At 39.3% G+C, this 26,001-nt stretch overlaps 1 protein-coding gene across 4 annotated transcripts in view; it reads left to right on the top strand.

Moving 5' to 3' along the window:
* Positions 1 to 2,913: 2,913 nt before the first annotated feature.
* Positions 2,914 to 26,001, top strand: part of CDKAL1 (CDK5 regulatory subunit associated protein 1 like 1) — a 579,065-nt gene continuing 555,977 nt past the window's right edge. The window contains exons 1-5 of one of the 4 annotated variants that reach the window (XM_061147519.1): positions 2,914 to 2,996; positions 3,816 to 3,859; positions 5,938 to 6,078; positions 11,417 to 11,591; positions 12,788 to 12,900. In XM_061147519.1, the coding sequence (XP_061003502.1) occupies positions 11,422 to 11,591; positions 12,788 to 12,900 (283 nt within the window). In that variant the 5' untranslated portion in view covers positions 2,914 to 2,996; positions 3,816 to 3,859; positions 5,938 to 6,078; positions 11,417 to 11,421. Of the gene's footprint in view, positions 2,997 to 3,801; positions 3,860 to 5,937; positions 6,079 to 11,416; positions 11,592 to 12,787; positions 12,901 to 26,001 lie in introns of all 4 variants that reach the window. The other 3 variants (XM_061147516.1, XM_061147517.1, XM_061147518.1) reach the window with 3 other exon arrangements.

Genomic DNA, 26,001 nt, shown 5'->3' with positions numbered 1-26,001 from the left:
AAAGCATGAATATTTAAATTTATAAACAAAATATGCTATATACATAAATAGAATATTATTTACCCTTAAAATGAAAGGACATTCTGACATGCTGCCATATGGATGAACCCTGAAGACATTATACTAAGTGAAATAAGCCAGCTACAAAAGGACAAATATTGCATGGTTCCACTTATATGAGGAAACTATAGTAGTCAGATTCATACAAACAAATTCTACAGGATGGTTGCCATCAGGGTTTGGGAAAAATGGGGATTAGGGGGCCCTTGTTTAATAGGTAGAGAGTCTCAGTATGGGAAGATGAAACAGTTCTGGAGATAAATGGTTGTCTAAAAATGTGAAGGTACTGAATGCTACTTACTGAGCTGTATAGTTAAAAATGGTTAAGATGGTAAATTTTATGTTATGTACCTCTTAACATAATAAAAAGATTTGAAATTTAAATGTTCATAAGAAAAAAATACAGTGTAAACAGATAAACCAGTAAATAATAAATTATCAAATGTCATTTTAATTTTATTTATAAAATGCATCCATTTACTTTTTGAATAAATAATACATCTGCATGGTCCAAAAATGAAAGGTTCAAAATGACATACATGGAAAAGTAAATCTTCCTTTAGCCATTCAGTATCTTTTCCTAGAGACATGATTATATTACCAATTATTTATACATCCTACCAGAGATTTTATACATGTATAAAACTGTAGTTATAGCTGTAGTCACACACTCTTTTTCCACTTAAGAATAGTGCATAAAGAAATTATCCTTCAATTAAAAATAAATTTAAAAAAGAATAGATAGTGCATTAAAAATAACCTTGTTCTTTTTCAAGAACTGTATGGATACCATAAAGATATTTAACCTATTCCCTACTGAGAAGCCAGAGAGTTTTCAGTCTTTTGCTTTTGAAAGCAATCTTTCAAAGACTAATCTGGCACATATGTCATTTTGTGTAACCGTGAGCATTTCCATAAGTGAAATTCCTAGAAGTAGTGTCACTGGCTTTTCAAATTATTCAGATTGAGTGCCTTAAAGAGACAGATTTCACCAAAGAAGTGCTAGTGTCAGCTGCTTTATTCCCAAACTTGGAAACATCCTTGTATCCTCTCTTTTACACCTATCAATCTCTAAGGCTTGCTCATTTTACCTTCTCAATATCTCTTCTGTCTTCTCATTTCATTTTCCCATTGCTCACAGCCAACAACTTCATTTAGGCTTTTCGCTGTTTGTTCATGTCTGAAATGTCTTCAAACCCAGCCTCATGCTCAGGTACTTTCATGCTACCCAATACAACCAGGATTAAGTCTAATGTCTTAATTTTAGCAAACAAAGCTCACCTTAATCTGGTCCCTGCACCTTCCATTTCAGCCTTTTCTGCTCTCACCCAACTTTACTCTTTTTGCTTTTATAATATATAACAGTTTATAGTTTTAGGCCCCCATCTATTTGCCCTCACTGTCTTCCGAGTCTGGAATACCCTCACGGCACCCCAGGGGGAAGTACTGATTTCCTCAGGTAAGAGAAGGAACCTCCCTGTTGTGCCCACAGGCCCCTTGCATCCATCTTCCATAGGGACTGCTCTTCTCTACTGAAGCTATATCCTTGAAGTAGCCTCAAGGAGTGGTAGGGAGTTGTCATTTTTCCTTTCTAACCCTATCATCCAGCATCATCTTGCTTGAGGTCACATGGCATGCACTCCATACACTTTCTTTGATTGAACTTAAATCAGATCTTGTAGAGAAGGGGTGCACTCATTTCTTCACCTCACATATGTTTATTTGGAGGTTATTAAGTGCAAGATTATGTATTAAGCAGTGGGATTACCACCAAGAAGAAGAAGAACCAGGGCCTACTTTTGGTCTACAGAAAGAGGTGGGGCAATGTAACACACAATTCTAATTCATTTGGGTAAAGACTGCCATGGACCTTACGTCACAATTTAGAATTTTTTTATAGATAATGATGAACAAAGTATGGCATTTTAACTGGAGGGAGTTGCACTAGGAAATGTATTTACAAAACAAATATAACCCCAATAACCCCAAATCAGTGTGAAACCCAGAGTCAGGCATAATTCTGAATTCCTGTTTGTGGCCTACTGTCTTCTATAGTGGAGATGCTTTTCTGGTAAACAAGGTCAAATACGATTGATGTCTAGAGTAAAGAATAAGGTGAGATAACTCAGGTAAAAGGTAACCAGGTCAGAATCTGTACATACCTCTTATTAAAATTCTCTTTTTACTCTAAACTTCTACTCCTAAACTATCTTCTGACCGTTAAAAAACAAAAACCAACAAAAACCCTTGCTTGGTGTTAAACAATCTATATTAAGTTTAATGCCGCTGTTCTTTTTACCCTTTTCCATGTTCGTTAACACAACCTCTTATCACAAAAGGCTGAGGAGGCTGGGAAAATGTAATGAAAAGAACAGGTTCTTTGGGAGTCCGGCAGAATTGGATTGGGTATGGAGGACAGTCACTACTAGCACAGTTATTTTGGACAAGTAATTAAACTCCTAGCTTCCTCTTCTGTAAAATAACAATGAATAAATGGGGAGACAATGTTTATATAAAGCGTCGAACACTGTCCCACAGTAGTAAGAGCTCGGGCACGTTTGCATGCTCAGTGGCTCAGTCGTGTTCCCCTCTGCAACCCCATAAGACTGTATGTAGCCCGCCAGGCTTCTCTGTCCATGGAATTCCCCAGGCAAGAATGTTGGAGTGGGCTGCCGTTTCCTTCTGCAGGGAAGAGCTTGGGGAGGTTAGCTATCAAACGATTCTAAAGAACTCGATGTCTTGAAGGTCGTCTTCTCCCTGTTGCCGTCAAAGGAACTGTTAAGTGTAATCGGTTAAACCTGAACGCGCACGTTCGGCGCCGATGTAGTTTGACCACTCCGGGCCGCCGTCTGCGAGCATGCGTATATAAACGTGGCGGAACGTACGTGTCATGGCGAGCTCCAGCTAAAGTCTCTGCAGTTTCCGGAGAGTGGCGTGTAGGTTCTGTTACTTTTGGTTGGCTTGTTATTTCCCGACTGCTGGGTAAGGGTGGCGGGTGGATCAGTGTGGGGCAGAGTTTGGCCAGAGCTCCTTTTACGGCAGAGCCGTGTCCCCCCCAGTTTCAGTCCTCGTGGCCGTTCTCTGGTTTGTTTCGAAATTGAAAGGAAACTTACCAGCCGGGTTGGGAGTATTGGGAAGCAGCGTTGCCTGAAGTGAGGACCGGGACGTTGGCCGTAGGTGCTGCAGGACTGTTAGGAGTACTTAAGAGATCTCGTTGCTTACTGTCAAATTTAATTTCCTCCGTTCTCCCACTTTCTGCGTTAGTGAGTTCGTGGGACGGGATAAGGCTTTTTACAGTTACCATGCTTTCACAAGGCTGCATCTCAATAAAAATTTAAACTGAAGTTAATTTGAAGAGTAGGTGTCTTGATTTTTCACTTTTCTTTCGTGTTTGCTGGTGAAACCTGTCTCTGAATCTCGGGACGACACGTGTCTTTCGGGTGTCGGGTGATATGGACACCTACTTCTTTGCTCTGTTTTGTAGTGTTCTTACTACTGGATCACGCAGTAGTCTAGTGCCGCAGAGTATTTATAACTAAGGCCATATGCTGTATCTCAGTCATAGCAAATGTGGCAGATGTCAACATACCTGTCCTAATCAGTAAGAAATTGGGAGTAGTACGGAACACCGTTAACCTTGCTGTATAAAACAGCCTTTTATAGAATTTAATCCCTTTTAGGTAGTTTTAGAGGCCTTACTGTGGTTTTGTAAACTTGTTGCGAACTTTTTTTTCTAAACAGTTTTTATTTTCCAGACTCATCTTTCAAGACGATTTGAGGCTAATTGCAAATAATCAAGGTACTCGTTTATTTTAAAACTTTTATGTTGGGAGTGATATTTACCCAATGTAACATGCAAAGAGGTAGCCTAACTTTAATTTCTTAGTGATTTTGTCGCCGTCATTATATGGAAACGCCAAGATCTCCGTATCACTAAATCCAAGAAACATTTTCACTCATTTTACTCGAGCTTTCATCACTTGCATCATAAGCAGCACTGATCATGTCCACCTGTTTGACATACTGTCTTCATTTTCCTTCTGTGACCCACTGATTTTTGTCCTTTGGTGACTGCTTCTTGATCTCCATTATAGGAGGTTTCTCTTCTGTTTGGTAGGTAAATTTGGAGTTCCTTAAGGCTTGGTCCATCACCTTTTCCAATTAGAAGAAATTCTATTCTTTTTCTCTCTGGTTGATCTAATCTACTTCTTCAGCAACACTATTCTTTTTTATTTTAGCCATCCTAGTGTGTGAGAAGTGTCTTGTGGTTTTGATTTGTATTTCCTTGATAGCTAATGATGTTGACATCTCATGTTACTGGCCCTTTGTATATCTTCTTTGGAGAAGATACATATTTGCAAATATGTATCTTCTTGATGGTGTTCTTTGAAGTCCAGTCTTTTTTCCTTTGTTGCTTTTCTTTTGGTGTCATAAGAAAGATGTCATAAAAATGTATACCTATGATTTCTTGTAAGGGTTTTATAGTATTTCTTAAATTTAGGTCTGTAATCAATTTAATTTTTGTTTATGATGTGAAGTTGGAATCCAGCTTTATTCTTTGCATGTAGCCATCAAGTTGTTCCAACACCAGTTTTTGAAAGCATACTCTTCCTTATTGAATATTCTTGGCACCCTTTTAGAAAATCAGCTGACTAGGTGATGTGTTTTTGACAGGCATTCTAGATGATTTTTATGAAAAAACAAACAACAACTCCAGGACAGTTATTTTCAAACTGTAAGTGCATGTCAAAATCACCTGGAGGGTTTGTTAAAGACTGCTGAGCTTTACTCCAGGTATCTGATTCAGTTGGTTTGGAGGGGGACCAAGACTTCATTTCTAGGAAGTTCTCTAGTGACATTTAATTGTGCTGGTGTGGGAACCATACTATAAAAACTACGGGTGTAGAACTTTGGTTCCCAACTGTGGCAGCACATGAGACTTACTGGAAAGTTTTAAAAAATATTGATGGCTAGGCTGAGTTCTAGAGATTGATACAACTAGAGCAAGGCTCTAGTTGATAATTTTGTTGTTGATAATTTCTATAGCTCCTCAGGTGACTGTAATGAACATCAGCTGAGAACCTTTGTAGAACAGTGGTTCTTAGTGGGATGTATAGTGGAATCACCTGGACAGGTTTTACATACCCACCCTTAAATTCCACTCTGGAGATTCTAATTCAAAATGGGGCCTCGGTATTTGCTGTTATAATACCTCTCCTAATAAATCACCTCTGTGAATAGCCAGTACTCTGTACTCAATCTATTCGTCATTTTCCATGTCTCCTTTTTCACTTTCTGTTTTTATTTCCTTTATTAAGCTTGATTTTCTCTACCTTTAAGAGAGAACTTTATATGATTCATTCTGTAGCACTTAACTACTATCTTACTTTCCTTCTATTCTCACACTTTCATTATTATTCACTTATTTAATATTTTCTGAAGGCTAACAATTCACTTTACCGGTTTGTTGGAAGTAAAAAGCTTGTTAATAGTGATAGGTGAGTTTATTCAGGTGTTTATGATATGCGGCCAGGTTTAGGAACCTCTGCGTTTTATATTTGTCTCTTTCGTCTCCCTAGAGTGAATTTCTAGAAATGGAATTGCTGGGCTAAAGGATATATATGTGTTAAAGTTTGATATGTATTGCTAGATTGCCCTTCAGAAAGGGTATGGCAGTCCTACCATACTTTTAGCTAACAGTTGGGTTTTTGTCAGTCTTTGTCATCAGTGGGGTAGATGGAAAATAATTTCTTGTTCAAGCTCATGCCCTTAGTGTGTTTGAGCGTTCTTTCCTATGCTTAATGGCTATTGACTTGCTTAAGTGTGTTGCCAGTTTTTCCTTTGCCCATTTTTTTCTGGAATGTTTTTCTTCCTTAGGGTCATCTCAGACTCTTGCATTGTTTGTGCTTTGCCAATGGAACGGAGTCATCTGGGGAGATCTTGGTGTTGAGAGAGGGCCCAGTTCTAGCTCTCTCAGTGGATAAATCTTCTAACTCCTCTGGACTTCTCCCATCTAGTGTAAGAATTTCCTTCTGTGTTATAGAAAGACTAGCTAAATTCAGCTTAAACAAGGATTTATTCATCCTTTCGTTCAGCAAATATTCTGCACTTGCTGTGTGCTAGGCATTGTTAAAAGTGTTGGTAGTTATAGTGGTGAAAAAGACAGGGTACCTCTGTTCTGAAGCTTACACTCTAGTGAAAAGACACAAGCAGTTATATACATGGAGTCAGGTAAGTGTGATGAAGGGAAATGAAGCATAAAGTGGAGTTAGAGGCTGGTGAGAGTGTGTGGGATGCCTGATCAGTGTGTGGTTATTTTAGATAAGGTCATTAGGAAAAGCCCTCTCCACGGAGGTGTTATTTGAGTAAAGGAGTAGGCAGCAAGCCATCCACATATCTGGGGATGATATTCCAGACAGAGGAAGAGCAAGTGTGAAGGCCCTGAGTCAGAAACTAGCTTGGTCTGCTTGGAGAATGTCAGAAAGGTTATTATAGTTGGGGCAGAGTGGGAGGTGGCAGAGGGACCATATTTTGTAGACTGGGTTGTGGACACTTAAAAAATTTTTTTTTTGAGAAGTTGCAGTACGCTAGGTAGTTGTAGGCACCACCTGGGATAAAGCAGTGAACAAAACACTCAAAAACCTCCCCACCCCCAGAGTATATATCCTAGTAGAAAGAGAGTAATAAGATGATGAAGATACTGCCATGGAGGAAGAAATTTTCCTCTACAGTTCTCAGTTCTTCTGGTTGGTCTAAGAATTAAATTGACAGATTAATAGGAGAAAATCAAACAAAAGTTTAGTAGCATGTGGCATGTATACATGAACTTCCCTAGTGACTCAGGGGGTAAAGGATCTGCCTATAATGTGGGAGACCTGGGTTTGATCCCTGGGTGGGAAGATTCCCTAGAGAAGAGAATGGCTACTCATTCCAGTATTCTGGCTTGGAGAAGAATGAGTGGATACCTACTCCTCTCCTCCATGGACAGAGGAGCCTGGCAGGCTATAGTCCATGGGATTGCAAAGAGTGGGACATGACTGAGCAACTAACACTTTCACATACATGGGACAGACCCGGGGAAACTGAGTAACTTGCCAAAATGGCTGAAACTCTTACCTTAAATATTGTCTTCAGCTAAAGACAAAAGATCTTGGGGGTAGTGGTTTGGGACCTCAAAGGGGAGGAAGGCAGTTGCCGTGAGATGGAAAAGCAAATGTTTGGTAACAGTTTTAACAGACAGACTTTGCCTGGTTCCTCCCCATCTGTGCACATAGTTCATACTATAGTTATCTATGGGATCACATCCCTTCCTGAAACATGTCTTTCTTTACATTCTTTTAGCAATTAGAAGGAGGGTCAAAGTTTCTTCCTGGTCTTAATTTGTCTTCAGCTCAAAATAATCCACATGGCAAAGAGATGTTTTCGGGTGGCAGGTTTGCTCCTGTTTAGTATCTAAGCATGTGGGGAAGTGCTATGGTACGAAAGCAAGGCTGGGGGGAGGGGGACAGGAGGTGTGTGTACGTGGTGAGGTGGGGGTTGTTCAGAAAGACCTCGCTGGTGACATTTGGACAGAGTTCCAAAGGGCTTGAAGGCATTCCAGGCATGACCAAGACCTTGAGATTAGTGTGTGCCTGGTGGGTGTGAACTAGCCAGAAAGCCCATGTGTCTGAGTGGAGTTGAAACTGTGCACCTCAGATGGGACTTGAATCCATGGGCTGGGACCCAGACCTGGCCAGAACCCAGACTGGGACTTGAACCCACAGTCTTAATTGAGATCATGCACCTGGTCTCAGGGCTTCCCCAATGGCTCAGATGGTAAAGAATCTGTCTGCAGTGCAGGAGATCGGGGTTCGATCCCTGGGTTGGGAAGATCCCCTGGAGAAGGGAATTGCAAACAACTCCAGTACTGTGGCCTGGAGAATTCCATGGACAGAGGAGCCTGGTGGGCTACAGTCCATGGAGTTGCAAAGAGTCGGACACGACCAAGCGATTAGCTCGTAACACATACCTGGTCTCAGGACTCTTAAGAAGCTCATGTTCTTCTTATCAAAAGAATTCAGTGAGAGACATAGTAATAGGTAAGAAGTGGGTTTATTTAGAGAGAAACACACTCCACAGAATGTGGGCCTTATCAGAAGGTAAGAGTTAGTGTGGTTAGTGTTTATGTCTGGGTAATTTCATAGGCTAATTTCATGGGCTTCCCTTGTAGCTCAGTTGGTAAAGAATCTGCCTGTAATGCAGGAGATCTGTGTTTGATTCCTGAGTCGGGAAGATTCCCTGGAGAAGGAAATGGCAACCCACTCCAGTATTCTTGCCTGGGAAACCCCATGCACAGAGGGACCTGGCAGGCTACATGGAGTCGCAAGAGTTGGACACGACGTAGCGACTCAACCACCAGCCTCTAATTTCATGGGCTAATGAGCAAGAGGATTATTCCACTTATTCTGGGGAAGGGGTGGGGATTTCCAGGAGCTGGGCTGCTTTTCAGCCTTTCACGGGTGGCTCTGAGCTGCCCTGCGGGGTCTGTGTTGCTTAGTGTGCTGGGAGTCCAGGGAGCCTGTGAGGCCCAGGGCCCAGTGGGAGCTGAGTCTTCTGCCACCTCAGACCTAGTTGGTTCTTAGCAGTGTGTCCTGTGGCTAAGTCATTCTTTCCAAGGCTGTGCCCTGCCGCCTTCCCTCCTGTTTTAGAGAGAGGCAGGAGCGTGGGAGTGGTGTCCTGTCACTTCCACTTTTCTGAGGCAGGAAGCTGATTATGTCCTTGTAGAATTTTTTTAAAATATAATTTCATTTATTTTTGGCTGTGATGGGTCTTTGTTGCTCCATGGATTTTTCTCTAGTTGCAGAGAGTGGGGCTTACTCTTTGTTGCAGTGCACAGGCTTCTCACTGCTGTGGCTTCTCTTGTTACAGAGAATGGGCTCTAGGGTGCACGGGCGTCAGTAGTTGCGGCTCCCCGGCTCTAGAACACAGTATCAGTATTTGTGGCACATGGACTTGGTTGCTCCATGGCAATCTTGTGGGATCTTTTTGGACAAGAAGGGATCAAACCCGTGTCTCCTGTATTGGCAGGTGGATTCTGGATTTTTACCACTGAACCACCAGGGAAGCCCCTTGTCCTTGTAGAACTTAGTAGCAGTTTTAAGTCTGGGCTTTTTACTCTGAGATGGAATACCAGTGGAAGGTTTTGATCAGAAACCTGAGATGAACTTAGGTTTTAGAGGGATCCCTGGCTTATGTGCAACAAGATTCCTTTGGGAATTGAGGGTAGAAGCAAGGTGACTATGACAGTAATCCAGGCAAGAGTTAATGTTGGGACCAAGAATGTAACAGTGGGTATGGTCGGAAATGGTTAGATTCTGAATATATTTGGAAGCTCAGGCCAATGGGATTTTGCTGATGTATTGGACTTAGGGTGAAGGAAAGAGGAGTCGGGGATGATGCCAGGATTTTGGGCCTGAGAGGTTAGAAGGTTGGTATTGCCTTTCAGTGAGATGGAGAAAGTCGTGGGAGGATCTGTGTGTTCCTCCTGGCTGCAGGTGGGGTGAGACTCAGGAGTTCTGTTCTTGATTTAAAGTTCGAAGTAACTCTTAGCCATTCAAGCAGGGTGTTGAGTAGGCAATTGGATGGACATCTGAGCCTGAAGTTCAAGGGAGGCCTGGGACTGGTTATATAAGCATATAGTTAGTATTTCAAGGCCACAAGGCTGGTTGAGATCACCTAGGGTGCGCCTGTAACGGAGCCCTGGGGGTGTTCTGACCTTGAGAAGTTGGAGATGAGGAACGGGCCACGGAGACTGGGGGAGGGGCTAATGCGGTAGGAGGAGAAGTCAGCGTGTGGGACCCCAAAAGCCAGGGAAGAAGATACCTTGAGGGAATGAAGGGTCAGTAGTGTCAAGTGCCGCCGTTAGGATCACGTGAGATGGCTGAGAGCTGACTGTTCCGTACGTTGCTGCGAGTCACTGAATCAGGTTGGCAATTTTGGGGTGGTGGGGGTGAAAGCCTGGCATATGAGAGACTGGGAGGGGGAAACAAGACAGTTCTTGCAAGGAGTTTTAAAGGATAGAAATGTGATGGAGACAGTAGGTAGAGGAAGTGAGGCCACGATAAGATTTTTGTTTTTTTTTAAATGGGAGAAATAACAGTATCCGTATACAGTTAGTGATTAGGTAGGGAGGAGCATGACTAGAATTCCGTGCTCAAGCAGGTTAGAGTAGAGGGGTGGTTCTTAGAGGGTGGGTAGTTCCCAGTAACAGGTTGGTATGTGGGCAAAGAACCATTTCCTGTTAGAGAATGCAGTCTTCTGTCTGCGGAATGTAGGAGGGGATCTGACGGTGGGCTTCACTCAGGCCTCCTGTTCTCAGTACCATCTTCAGCCTCATGAAGAGGCAATCCATGAGAAATTAATTTTCAGAAACTTTCTAAGATAAACGAGTTTGTTTCTTTACTGTAGTTCTTCCCAGTCTTGCTCTCATAGTATATACACACATGCATGCACACACATCCTGGGAGTCTGCGAGAGGCAGAATTTTCCAAATTCATTTGACCACAGAACTAGTTTTTCACTGCTGGCTCATAGAACCAGTTTGGAAGAAACTTAGTTCATCTCACCTTCCCTAGTGTGCTGAGTCAGCCAGGGCTCTTGTTGGCAAGAGCAGAAAGCCCACCTCAAATGAATTTAAGCCTCGGGGAATTCCTGAGCTCACATGAATGGGCAGAGCAGGGCTATGTCTGGCTTCAGGCATTGGTTGGATCCAGCTGCTCACGTATCTTATCCCTCCAGCTCTTATGAGACTTCCTGCCTTGGGTATTCTTCTGCTTTGTGGTAGGCAGGATGGCCCCCCAGTAGCCTCAAGTTGGCATCCTCCTAACTGAGCCACTTCAGTGAAAGAGAAGTTAGCACTGGCGTGGAAGTCCTCGTGATGATTGTGACTGACTGGGCGTGTTACGTCCAACCCTGAGCCGGTCTTTATGGCTCAGGGTGAATTATTCTGGCAGGTGTGGGTCACTTGTGCCATTGCCGCGCCTGGGGAGGGAGGACGCCTGTAATTGACGGGTGGTATGCGTGCTGTGGTGTGTTACAGGTTTGTAGTGATATCTCATTGTGGTTTAGTTTGTATTTCTTTGATTGCTGATAACGTTAAATCTCTTTCCATGTGCTTTATGTCCCACTCAGTAAGATTTGTCTGATTTATCCGATGTTTCTTGTTTTTCAGTATCTCTTGTATTTTCTGTAAAAGTTGAAGTAAAAATCTAAAGGCTTTATTAGATTCAAGTTTGGCAAGACTATTTCATAGGTGCTATGTTAAACAGATGTTCTGAGGACTCATGCCTGTATCATTTATAACTTGTTTATATGATAGAGAAGATGCCTTCTGCATCCTGTGATACATTCCTGGATGACATAGAAGATATTGTGTCACAAGAAGATTCAAAGCCACAAGATAGGCATTTTTCGAGAAAGCACGTTGTTCCAAAGGTGCGAAGGCGAAATACCCAAAAATATTTGCAAGAGGAAAACAGTCCACCAAGCGATAGGTAAGCTTTTTTTGAACTTATATTCAGCATCGTACCATGGGAGAGGCTGACACTACTGTATGTGATATACATAATGTATCTTTTAAAAGAATCTTTGAAGTTTTGAAAGGAAATATGTAGGGTTTTTAAAAATTTGAATGGTTATATTTAGCAAAGTCATTAATTAAAAGTGTCGAATTACATATTGGCCTAGGGCAGTATTTGGCACAAAGATAGATCTCCCTGCCTCCCATCCTCCTCTGGCCAGATCTCTTTGATATCACTGTGGTTGGTATGTTCTTGTTACTTCCGCATTAATATTTTTATTGGAATTTGTGATTCTTAAGAGATAGTGGTGGTTTGGGCATGTGGTTTTCTTAGCACATTTAAAGTACTTATGAATTAGTTAAAGGCTTTGGACACCAATTCTTGTCCTGTTTGCACTATTAGGTGTCTAGTGAAATTCTAATACAACCTAGCCAGAAAGGATTAGGCAGTTATATAGTTTTAATATGCTTATATTTGTATATCTAGTAAACTTGAACATTTTAATACATTTGGTTATTTGGAACAGAGTCATAAAGTCTATGAATTTAAATTTACTTATTTTAATACCTGAAATTTATTAAATTTGTCTTGAACATATCATTAAATGTAATGTCTACTTAGTTGTTAATTATTTAGGGCAATCGAAGTTGAAAGTCCTTTTATTCCCTTTCTAAAAATTACATTTTTTAGAACTCTATATGTGGAATACTTTTATTATTAATAGTGCTGTAGGGTGACAGATTTTCATTTTGATTCAGTTTTTTATATCTAAGTTATAAAGATTGTGGTTAGTATACAGTAGTCTTTAGATGTGTTTAGGTTTTCTTTATTTGCTGTTGCTGCTAGAACCATTTTCTGTGCTATTGTTGTTTGTACCTTTCCAGGAGTTGAACTTACTGGTAGTATTTAGTAGTATTGAACTTAAAATACAACTTGGAGAAAAGATATTCTTCACATAGAAAGAGAGTCTTAGAATTTTATACTGTTATTTTATCTTGATTTTAGACTTTTGGTGTAACAGCAGATTATGTATTAAGTTGGTACTTTTAATGAATAACTTATGAATAGAATGCAGTGAGTGTTTTTGCATAATATGCCTAGAAATTAACTAGTGCTTTTTATTTTAAAAAATCCCTTAATGAGACTTATTTTTTAAAATTGATTAACAGCACTATTCCAGGCATACAGAAAATTTGGATACGAACTTGGGGTTGTTCTCATAATAATTCAGATGGAGAATACATGGCTGGACAACTGGCTGCTTATGGATATAAAATTACAGGTAATGAGATCTGTAATGTGTTTTATTGATTACATTTTTTAAAGCCAAGGTTTTTAGAGAGAGAAGTTCTAGCTTCAGCACCTAAAGAATATTTTAGCATGACTTAATGATTTTTTTTTTGTATTTATTTATTTTTATTAGTTGGAGGCCAATTACTTTACAATATTGTAGTGGTTTTTGCCATACATTGACATGAGTCAGCCATGGATTTACATGTGTTCCCCATCCCAATCCCCGCTCCCTCCTTCCTCCCCATCACATCCCTTTGGGTCTTCGCAGTGCACCAGCCCTGAGCACTTGTCTCATGCATCCAACCTGGGCTGGTGATCTGTTTCACCCTTGATAGTATGCTTGTTTCAATGCTATTCTCTCAGAACATCCTACCCTCACCTTCTCCCACAGAGTCCAAGTCTGTTCTGTACATCTGTGTCTCTTTTTCTGTTTTGCATATAGGGTTATCGTTACCATCTTTTTAAATTCCATATGTATGCGTTAGTATACTGTATTGGTCTTTATCTTTCATCTTTCTGGCTTACTTCACTCTGTTTAATGGGCTGCATTTTCATCCATCTCATTAGAACTGATTCAAATGAATTCTTTTTAATATTCCATTGTGTATATGTACCACAGCTTCCTTATCCATTCGTCTGCTGATGGGCATCTAGGTTGCTTCCATGTCCTGGCTATTATAAACAGTGCTGCGATGAACACTGGGGTGCACGTGTCTCTTTTAGATCTGGTTTCCTGGGTGTGTATGCCCAGGAGTGGGATTGCTGGGTCATATGGCAGTTCTATTTCCAGTTTTTTAAGGAATCTCCACACTGTTCTCCATAGTGGCTGTACTAGTTTGCATTCCTACCAACAGTGTAAGAGGGTTCCCTTTTCTCCACACCCTCTCCAGCATTTATTGCTTGTAGACTTTTGGATAGCAGCCATCCTGACTGGCGTGTAATGGTACCTCATTGTGGTTTTGATTTGCATTTCTCTGATGAGTGATGTTGAGCATCTTTTCATGTGTTTGTTAGCCATCTGTATGTCGTCTTTGGAGAAATGTCTGTTTAGTTCTTTGGCCTATTTTTTGATTAGGTCATTTATTTTTCTGGAATTGAGCTGCAGGAGTTGCTAGTATATTTTTGAGATTAATCCTTTGTCTGTTTCTTCATTTGCTATTATTTTCTCCCATTCTGAGGGCTGTCTTTTCACCTTGCTTATAGTTTCCTTTGTTGTGCAAAAGCTTTTAAGTTTAATTAGGTCCAATTTGTTTATTTTTGCTTTTATTTCCAATATTCTATGAGGTGGGTGACTTAATGATTTTAGGAGAAAATAAAATGCTAATATGTTGTCTAGACTCTTGAGCAGTGTGGCTTTGAGCTGTGTGCCACTCACCTGGGAACCTTTTCCAGTGCATATGCTACTGGACTTACAGTCTGGGGCTGGCTGAGTCCTGGAATGTGGAGCTCTCCAATAGGAGAGCCAGCTATGGCACTGGTTTTGTGCCAATTGTGGTATTGGCCACAGGTCTGGGAACCCATCCTCTGCAAGCACTGAGGGATGACTGTATATATCTCATTTAAAAAAAGAAAAAAAAAAACCCCTCATTTTGAAATAAGTTTGGACTGACAGAAAAGTGGGAAAATTAAGTTTGTGTATGCCTTTTATATCTTACGTGGTTATGGTATAATTCATTGGGAAGTGAGCATTAGTGCAATACTATTATCTAAATGACAGAGCTTGTTTGGATTTTGCCAGGTTTCCCACTTACATCCTTTTTATGTTTCAGGATCCAGTCTAAGATCTCACCTTACATTTATTTGGAATGTCTCCTTAATCTCCTCCAATCTGTGCCAGTTTCTCAATTTTTTTCTCACTTTTTGTGACCTTGACACTTCTGAAAGAGAATTAATCATTTTGTAGAATGTCCATCACCTTAGGTTTGTCTGGTAGTTTCTCATGGTTAGAATAAAGTAATGAATGCATTTCTGGCAAGAGGAGCATACAAGTGATATTGTATCCTTCTCAGCTCATCGCGTAAGGGGCTTCATGATGTTAATACACTAACCCTTATCTGCCAGATTTCTCCTCTTGAGTTATTTTTCTCATTGTAGCCAATAAATCTCCTGTGTTTACTCAACCTTTTGCATACTAATTTTAGTATCTGTTGGTGGATCTTGTCTGCAACAGTTGTTACTGTGATAGTTGCATAGTGGTGGTTTTCTATTTTCTTTCCTTCCATATTTAATCGTTTGGATTCTTCTGATCCTCTGGAGAAGAAAATGGCAACCCACTCCAGTGTTCGTGCCTGGAGAATCCCATGGACGGGGGAGCCTCGTGGGCTGCAGTCCAGGAGGTCCGTGGGGTCACAAAGAGTCGGACACAACTGGGCAGCTAGGCTTGCACACATTCTCCTCTAAGGAAGCGCTGGCCTTTGGCCACTGTTTTACCTGTTTGCATCAGTATGAACTCACGGATATTTCCTATGCAGGTTACAGTTGAGTGCTGTCATCATGGTGTTGCTTGTCTTGTTCCAGCTTTGGCCACAGGACCTCATCAGGCTGGCGCCTGTGTCTTTCAGACAGGCCCGCCTTGCTTTCTGAGCACGTCCTTATTTTCTGGCACCACAAGAGGTTCTGGTCTTGTATTGTCCCTTTCCCAGCCTCGGAAGCAACCACTTTTGCGAGGAATCCTGACGCTTTTCGTTAGGAGACTCGTGTTTAGAACCGGACCGAAGACCTGGGCAGTAGGTGTGCTCATTCCACCACGAAGTACCAGTGCTTCTAGGTCCTCTCCGCAGACAGAGCTGGGAAATACGTGGTGTGCAGACTGGCGCACACGCATCTCTGTTTCTGCTGTGTGTGTGTGGGGTGGGAACAGAGTTTGAGTGCTTTGTGACCGGCAGTGGCCCAGCGCTTTATCTGTGTCATCATGCTTGTGCTCTGCTCAGTCGTGTCCAGCTCTTTGGGACCCCATGGACTGTAGCCCTCTAGGCTCCTCCCTCCATGGGCATGGACAGAGACAGGAATACTGGAGTGGCTTGCCATTTCCTTCTCCGGGAGACCTACGCAGCCCAGGAATCAAACCTGAGTCTCCTGCATTGGCCGGCGGATTCTTTACCACTAGCACCACCTTTAGTCCTTGTGATATAAGGACTTATAGTATTCCCACCTTTATAAGTGAGAATGCAGAGAGGTTGTTTCTTTAAACCTCATGGGCACTGAAGTCCATTACTCCAAACACTGCTTTTGACCGCTAGTCTATGTCACATAGCAACTTGCTTTTGCATGTGTAAATGGCTGGTCTTAGGTTCAATGCGGATGTTAGGAGTAGGGAGGATTGGAAAGTTAACTCCTTTCATAGCTTTCTTTCCTTCAATAAGCAAATGATCATATATCATTAATTTTGTTTTTGATAACATGGTTTAGAGAGCAAAATCAATCTTAAAACAGGTAAAAAAAAAACCCTCAAAATCTGCTTTTAGAATCACTTTTCTGGTTTCATTAGTAATTTTTGTATAATTTAGCCTAGACTTGTCTAATACTTTCTGATGGTGCATTTGAAAATTAAGGAAATCACTTTAAAGGTAATTTCCTGAAACATTAAAAAAATTCAAAGTTTGATTTATCCTGTGTGTGTTAGTCGCTCGGTCGTGTCTGACTCTCTGTGACCCCATGGACTGTAGCCCACCAGGCTCCTCTGTCCCTGAGATCCTCCAGGCAAGAAGACTGCAGTGGGTCGCCGTTATCCTGCTGCTGCTGCTGCTGAGTCACGTCAAGTCGTGTCCGACTCTGTGCGACCCCACAGACGGCAGCCCACCAGGCTCCTCTGTCCCTGGGATTCTCCAGGCAAGAACACTAGAGTGGGTCACCATTATCCTAGGGGATATTAAATATCCAACATATTTTAATGTTTTTGTCTATTAGCATTTTTTAAAAATCTTATAACAGTACTCTTCTATGTAAAGTAACAGTCTTAATGTGTTTACACAAGAACATTAAGCTTTGTTATGCCCACCTAATTTTGGTTTCTCATTTGGGACTACTAAAAAGGGAGCATTAAGGAACCAATCACTTGCATATGAAATTTATTTTTCTTCATGTGGTTTATTTTATATGCCTGTGTTACTCATACATATTTGTATTAATTTTATATGCTGTTGATTTTACCCACTTCAGAAATCATAGTCGATTTCAGTTTAGTATGGCTTGCATGCAGTAGACACTAGGACCACTTTTCATACTTGTCTGGATGCTGTAGGCCCAGAAAATATAAGCATTATCTTCAGTAGGACATTTAATAAGGAAATCTCTAGAAGAAATCTCTCATTTAAGTTAGATATATCAATGATTTCTGGATGCCTATGCCAGTGGTCTCTTTTGTTATTGTGAAATAATGGGAGTTTATAAAAAATATTATTGCTTAATAGCTTATAACTAATCAAATGTAGACCTAAAATGGGCTTCTCTGGTAGCTCAGCTGGTAAAGAATCCATCTGCAATGCAGGAGACTGCATTTTGATTCCTGTGTTGGGAAGATCCCCTGGAGAAGGGCATTAACAACCCAGTCCAGGATTCTTGCCTGGAGAATCCCATGGGCTGAGGAGCCTGTTGGGCTACAGTCCATGGGGTTACAAAGAGTTGGACATGACTGAGCATCTAAGCATTGCACAGACCTAAAATATTTTCATTTAACTCTGTAATTGATAAGAATGAGGTATAAAATAGTTTATATATAATGTACACAGAGGTTATTGAAAACAATACAGAGAAATTCAGAATTCTCAGTTACCAGTGGTGGATATTTTTACTATTTGAGGAAAGTGGGTATTTTTTACTATTTGAGGAAAGAAGAGAGATTATGTCAGTATATACTTGAAATGGCTGCTTTTGTGTAAATCTAGGAATATAATTACTCCATAGTAACACTGCACAGAGGCTTGTTCAGAGTAGTAAGTGCTTGTTTGTTGACTCTTTCAAACCCTTTTTATTTTGAGGAGAAGGTGATTTAAACCTTAGAAAATAATTCCTGCTTGCTTTTCATTTCATTTTCTGCCCTGCTGAGGGAAAAATGATGTCATTCCCCAGAGCTCGGACACCTGTTTACATGATACAATTAAATTAGTATCATGGAAGGCAGTCAAACTGCCCTGGTAGGTACAGTGGCTTTTAAAAGAAGTATGATTTGAACACATACATTTCATGAGTGTATTCTTCAAATGAGCGATTTCTTATAGACTAACTAGAAAATGTCCTCCCCTCCTCACCATAATGCTTCCTTTGGTTATTGGTTTTGGATTATTTCTTTTTGGAAAGTTGTTAAATCATTTTCAGTGTCCTCATTCGTTCAGTTCAGTTCAGTCACTCGGTCCTGTCTGACTCTTCGTGACCCCATGGACTGCAGGATGTCAGGCCTCCCTGTCCATCACCAACTCTCGGAGTTGACCCAAACTCATGTCCATTGAGTCGGTGATGCCATCCAACCATCCCATCCTCTGTTGTTCCCTTCTCCTCCTGCCCTCAATCTTTCCCAGCATCAGGGTCTTTTCACATGAGTCAGTTCTTTGCATCAGGTGGCCAAAGTATTGGAGTTTCAGCTTCAACATCAGTCCTTCCAATGAACACCCAGGACTGATCTCCTTTAGGATGGACCGATTTGATCTCCTTGCAGTCCAAGGGACTCTCAGGAGTCTTCTCCAACACCACAGTTCAAAAGCATCAATTCTTTGGTGCTCAGTTTTCTTTATAGTCCAACTGTCACATCCATACATGACCACTGGAAAAACCATAGCCTTGGCTAGACGGACCTTTGTTGCAAAGTAATGTCTCTGCTTTTTAATATGCTATCTAGGTTGGTCATAACTTTCCTTCCAAGGAGTAAGCGTCTTTTAATTTCATGACATTTTAAGGGTGATCTAGTATGGACATTTAATAATATTAATGGCTTTAATGATTAGAGTAGTTGTTTTTTGCTGTCCCTCATTTTGGAATTTCTTCTCTTGTATGTAGTAGTCTCTTCTATGTAATCCTTATTAGAAGCCATTTTTCTCCTGGAGTGGTGGGCGAAAGGGATATATACCACTGGACTCCATGCTGCAGGGATGTGCACAGCTTTTTCTCTTCTGAGTGAGGAGTTGGGATTCACTGTTTAGTTACAGACAGCGGTGTCAGCTGAGAGCTTCCTGGTCCATTCCTACCTCCTTGATTATAAGGTCATTTCCCATCTTCTTGACTTTTGTATTCTTGAAGTTCTAGTGCACTTCATTGAAAGAATCATCAGCCATCTTAGTGCAGAGCTCTTAGCTTGCCTTCCATGAACCTCTGTAATTTAGCCTTCTTGCCCCTTCACCATCTCCACAATTATTTACATGTGGGTAGTGTCTTACAGTTTGTAAAATGCATTCATATCTAATTGTTAGTTTTATGTAGCTTTGGGATAAAGACAGAACAAAGACTTTGTTGACCTAGGCTTTGAAAAAGTTATTTAAAAATATCCTGACATATAGGTGGCTGACTTAAATTATATATATTAGTCATTAATGTTTACAATGAAAGGTTTGGTTATGTGCTGAGTAGAACATTTTCTTAATGTAATACAGAAATTCCTTGCAGAAACTCTTTATTGTGTAGCCAGAGATAGTGCTTTTATCTGAAGGTTTTGAAGTCTGTCTGGAATTACAGTGAAAGTAAATTTTACTGTGATCATTTACAGAGTGCTTGTAATGCAGAGGGGACTGCAGCTTATAGATTGTTGAATCTTAGCATTATTTTAAAGCCCAGAAGTTAAACATAGAAAGGATTATATAAAGGGAAACAAAGCCTTTCCACCACTAAAATAGAAGCTGTATCTGATCTGTAAAACGTCCTCATGTGGGCATTTCAGGCTAATTTTATAAGCTTTTACTTTTTATGTATATCATATGTTCTAGAAAACTATACTCTTATTTAAAAGTACTTTCTTTTAAGTAAGAAAGTACTTTTAAGAAAATACTTCTTACTAACTTTCCAGTAATTTACTTTCATTTTCTCTCCCTGGTTATTGTGGAAATACTATATTAGGTGCTTTTCGTAATATTGTAAGAATATTCTTCATAAGTCATAAAATTTTTATGGTTACTTTTTGCCACTATTAAATCACTATTAAATGGTTACTTTTTGCCACTATTAAATCACCTAGAAAATTGAGAATTTTATTGAAAGCTGGTCTTGTATGAAGAACTGATGGTGCAGGGGTAGTAAGAGTAAACATTTTTTCAACAAAATAAAAGGGATGAACCAGTTGTGGCAGGGATGACAGTTGGTATTGGATCACTGAGCTCTGTTCTTTCTATGGAGTCTCTTTCCAACAGATTCAGCTTTTAAGGATAGAGGTCTTAAAGAGAAGTCTTAAAGACCCTTTTTATCTGCTCAGACAGAAGAAAAACCAAAACAACTCACAATGTTAGAATTTGTAGACAGAAGGTAATTTGGTGATATCTATATCTTAAATCTAAATACATATTATTTACTTTTATTTATTGGGATTGAAACAGTCAAACCAGAAAGTCAAACCACTTTCGTTTTGATTAGACCTCCTGTTCTGGGTAGCGCTTCCCTGGTAGCTCAGCTGGTAAAGAATCCGCCTGCAATAAGGAGACCCTGGTTCGATCCCTGGATCAGGAAGATCCCCTAGAGGAGGGAATGGTTACCCACTCCAGTATTCTGGCCTGGAGAATTCCATGGACTGTTTAGTCCACGGGGTTGCAAAGAGTCGGACACGATTTCCTGTCCTGGGTGGGTGAGACTTTGGCATCCTGTACTTGGAGTTCTGGAGTGGCTTACCTGAAACAAGAACATCCTTCTGTGATCTCAGAAGGAATCAAGTCAAGACAGTCTTCAGCCACATCCCTCTTTTGTTGAAGAAAGTTGATTAGGAATGGTGACAAAGTAAAAGATGCCATGGTTGCAGTGTGGAAGATGAGCAGCTATTTCAGGGGGCTAAAGTATGATTTTTAAAGTGGAAGTTGCAGCCTACAGATTTGATTTCCTAAATAAAACTAAAGACTGAAATGAAAGTCAGTGTAGGAGAATTAATTAGCCGAGGGTGTGAATGTGTATTAATGAAAGACTCCATCATTTGGAAGAATGTGGACAAATGTAATTGAGAAATCATTTTTATAATTGGGTCTTAAAGTGCTTCCTTTTGGGAGGCCATTGATACATATAATTAATTGCCATGTGTTGTGCATCACTTTCTGGAAGACTATCAACTGTTGCCTTTGTGAGCTCAGGGAGTGAGTAGACTTCATAGAAGTGTTATAACATTGTTCAGTTACCTGAAAATGGAACTGAACATGTACGTTTCATAAGTGTTGTAATAAAGATATTGCATATCTTAATTGGCATATTGTGATGAATGGTTTTCCTGTAAGTTTTCTTTCTTTCTTTCTTTTTTTTTTTTTACTTTTAAGCAACTTTATTGATGCATAATTTAGATTATATTTACCCTTAAAATTTACCTATTTTCCCTCTAAAGTCTTGTAAGGAAGTTGTCTTTATTTTAAAATGAGCCTGAGATGACTGAGAAAATAGGAGAAAATTGCTTTTTGTTACATAAGGAATAATCGTATGCTTTATATTGTTAAAAGTGAATAGCTTTCTCTATTCAAGTTCCTAAAATTTAGATTCTGTATACTAAAAGTTTACTTAAATCCTGCAATGCTTTAAGTGGAATGAAACATCTCAAAAAGGTGTGTTGGGACTCTGTTACTGGGATAGAGATCGGGATACATGCTGGGTTTTTTTTTATCTTTACATTCTAGTTTTTTCTTCTTTAAATAGAGCATGGGAATATTTAGTTTGTTATTTCTCCTCTTTTTGTCTCAACAGGAATGTCCTCCTATCATAATAAGAAGCACAAAACTACATGTGTTTCAGACAGCAGCCAATGAGTGGCACTGGTTTTGATTGTTCTGTTATCCATGCGGATTAAGTAGTGTCAGCTTTGTCATTGTTGTTTACATCCTGAGCAGTGTCTCCTTGTATTTGAGAGTGAACCTGCATGGTTGATTAGAATCCTCACCTTTTTCAGTGATACAGAGAAAATCTAGTTTACTCTTGTGAATTCTAAAATATTTTGGCTCCAGTTTGTGAATGCCCAGTAATAGTTAATACTGTGCATGGTAATCAAATTATTTGGATAAAAGGTCTGTGTTTCTTTTTCTTAATTTTCTCACTAATAGGTGTGGGGAAGCTTTACCTTTTTTTTTTTTAATCGTCTTTCTTTGAAAATGTGAAGATCATTTTTCATCCTGCTCCACTTTTGGCCTGACCTTTTCAAGTCACTTAAACTTCTTGTTTGCATTTAAAAAAATTAATTAATTTTGATTAGAGGCGAATTACTTTACAGTATTTTGGTGGTTTTTGCCATGTAGCATGTAAGTGCTAGTATTCAACTCACACATAGTTTCATTAATTTTTGTGAATAAACTGCTGTGGAGTGCTGAGTTGTATTAAGATAACGTCTTTCCAGAATTGCTAGCATTCTGGTACTGAACAACTTAAAATAGTTTCTAGATTCAGTATTTTAGAATTTTTATGAGTGACAAATTGACATAGACTGATAGATTTTCAAAAACTTTTGCTTATTGCTTAATAATTCATATGCCCTTTGGGATTTTATAAAACTTTTTTTTTGATAATTTAGAAATAGGCTGTTTTAAAATTTTATTTATTTTTTAAGAAAATGGGCAGATGAGTAATTACCACGAAGGCTTCACTTCAAAATCTTTCTAGGCATTGTTTTCTCTGATTTTGGGGAAAACACTTTTTTGAGATATTGACACCAGAAGGTGTAAAATAATGTTGGCTTTTTTTGGCTTTTGAATTTCAGTGGGCTTGGATTAGAGAGATGTATTTTTAGCTCTTGGACAATAGATGGCAGTGTTACATTACATGACACTGCAGCTGTGTCATTACTAGGAAACGTGAATTTCGTGTTACAAATAGTCTTCTAATAAAATTATGAGAAGTCATTACGTTTGTTAACTCTATTTTATTCTGACTTAACTGCTTTTTAAACTTTTTAGTAGGACTTGTGTAAGAATTGGACAAATTGACCTTTTCAGAGGCAGCATGATTTCAGCTTGGATACAGCCCACCATGTGTACGCTGGACACTGCATGTGAAATTATTCTTTCATTGTGTACTACTTGACATCCTTGTTGCTCTGTTGCCCTGACTGTGGTTCTTCTAGAATGTGGTTATTGTCCTTTTGCTGTGCTAAAGTGGGAGATTTTGAATCTGAGGACAAACATTTGATTCCTTTTGCCATTTTATTGCTTTCATGCTTAACTAAAAACTAACCTTTGTGTAAGGTACATCTTGAGTATCTCATTACTCCCTAAATCTGCTAACAAATATTGAGGTTAAAGATGTTCCATATTAAAGGAGAATAGAGTGAATTATAGCACTTTAAAATTTCCCCCTCATTCCTGCTTTACCAACATGTGTTTGGTTAATTCAAGATGGTTTGAATGTCCAGGCATTTTCAGAGACTTTCCGTTTGGTCCTTTCTTCATCGTAGCATGGTGATTCTCAAATTGAAGAGTGTCTACGAATTTTTGTGTCGTGTTGTATACACCGATTCATGTATATGGGTGATTTAAGGGCTGTGTGTGTGTGGTGTGGTTATTCTTTTGATCACCTGATCTGATCATTTTAGATCCATTTTAATTCCTTTTATAGCTGTGTCTCCACTTGCTCTGCTATAGTTCGGCTTACTTCCCTTGACTTAACGTAGTAACTCAGCTACTTCCTGTCTTAGGATGATTTATCGTGTTTTTTCTTTTTTTTTTTTTTACCTTTTCTCTCCCATGGTGTGTGAGTTCCTTCTGTCTTAATCATCTTTGCCTTTGTTTGGCATCTCCGAGACACTGTAGCTTAGTGATTAAGAGCAGACTGTAGCCAGCTATTAATATTGAGCCAGACTGTGAAACCAGCTACCGCAGTGTATTAGCTTTACGACTTTGGGCAAAGGACAGTACCTCTGTGCTTCAGTATTCTTATTTATTTAATGAAGATGACAATAGCAATCCTTTCTAAACATTAAATGTTAGTATATACGGAAGTGTTCAGTGTGTGGTTTCATCATTATAATCAAATTCAGTACCTGGCACACAGTAGGAATTCAGGTGTTTTTTTTGTGTGTGTTAGTAAACAAATGAAAACTACTTTTTGACTATAATGAAGTTAACTTTATTCTTTATGCTCTAAAGAATATTTGTAAAATATACAAATTAAAAGTATATTCTAAAGGTTCAATAAATGTGTGGTGTGTGTGTGTGAGTCCCTTGAGTTTTTTCAGTAAAATCCTATTTAGTGGCTGTCAAGTCCAGACTGCATGGTCCTGACATATCTTGGTAAGATCCTCATATTATCACTTTGCCTGGCATGGACACGGCAAATTATATTGAATCAGCAATCTAATTTAATCCATTCTTATAAATTGGAAGTAATTGCTTTCAATTTAGTGGGATTGAATTCAGTATTAGAAATCTTGATGTTCCTTCAAATGCAGTAAAATTTAGTTTGTATATATTTTCATGTATCTATGTGTGTGCCTGTACATTTGCAGAGAGAAGTGACCTTGGAGCATTGCTTGTAGTCAAACGAGTTATTTGCAGGAATTGGTAAGGGGGCATATAGTACAGGATGTCAACGAAAGTGACCTTTTCTCCTTTTTTACCCTTCTACCTAGGGTAAAAAGCAAAAGAAATAAAACTAAGGGCCTTCAAAATGGGATTTTCATTCATTCAGAAATAGTGGAGGGAAATTAAGAGTATCTAGAGAAGATTTCTATGTTATTTACTCTTGAGGGGTGGGGGTGCATTCAGCCCTCCCAGGGATGAAAAAAGAACTGTGAGGGTGAAATGGAATCCTTCAAAAACGTATTTAGTATGTTTATATTCAATCTTTCCCACTAAGTTATTTTTAGAAATGGCTAGCTTTACCAGCTTTTATGTCTCACTGTGCTTGTTCTTGAATATATTAGGAACAAGAGGTGAGGCTACTTAATGAACATTTCTAGTTAATGTCTGATAATTGCATTTGATTGTGGAGTTTGGTTTCCCAGAAGATGTAGTACTTCTGACTCTTTCCTCTGGCTTGCTCTTTGCTTCTACTCTTTCAGTATTTTCAGGAACCATTTTAGTTACCATCTTACCAGCTCTTCTTTCTTTTGAATTGAGTGGCAGTATACAGTAATTTAAGGACTCATTACATATATTAACTATTTCTGAAATTTCCATAAATTACTATCAATGACTGCACTTTGAGTAAAATTCATAGTAACAAATGAATCAAAGATAAGACTGTTGAATATTTTCTTTTTTCCACATGAGAGCTGAATTCTTAGCTTACAAAAATAAGGGAGTTGTGAAAGTGTTTTAGAATAAATATATTACAGTCTCATAAAAATTATTCAGGAAATCAATGAAAGAGATTAAAAATAGAAGACGTTGAAAATGCTCTACAGATGTCTAAATACGAGATCAAATTAAGACAGAGAAGCTTTAGGGAGAGTATTTGAAGCTTATCATTTCCATCTCATCTGTAAGCAGCTTTTTATCTTATGTCTTAGGTAAGTTGCAAATCACGTGCAAGCCATAAACAAGGGCTTTTTTACCCTGAGAGAAAAAAAATGAGAGAAGGTTTTTTAGTTTTCAGTGAAGGTTTTCTCTGTGAGCATAGAGGCAGGAAGAATACTGTGTTAGATGAAGAGTTTTTGTGCTTGTAAAATATAAACAGCTGTGTGAATGTAGTCAGTGCGTGTTCTTCATGTCTTGATTTAGACATAAATATCTTTTCTTTGAAAGTGTATACAAAAAACATTGTACAAATAATCGTTATTTTGCAGAATCTTATGTAGAGTGGAAATGTGTGCATTATTGTTCAGTTGTTCAGTACAGTGCATTATTGTAACTTATAGGATTTGACTGATTAAGGAATTAATGTTGAAGTTTAAAAACTAGCAGTTTCAAGATATTGAGGACTCAGCCATTCTTGACTGAGGGATTATTTGTGTCAGGCATTAACATTTTCTGAACCTCAGTTTTCTTTGAAATGACACGGT

This window comes from Dama dama, chromosome 7 (genome assembly GCF_033118175.1).
Source record: "Dama dama isolate Ldn47 chromosome 7, ASM3311817v1, whole genome shotgun sequence".
Taxonomy (NCBI): Eukaryota; Metazoa; Chordata; class Mammalia; order Artiodactyla; family Cervidae; genus Dama; species Dama dama.
The sequence above is the reverse complement of the archived record's forward strand: the minus strand, read 5'-3'. Positions and strand labels throughout refer to the sequence as shown.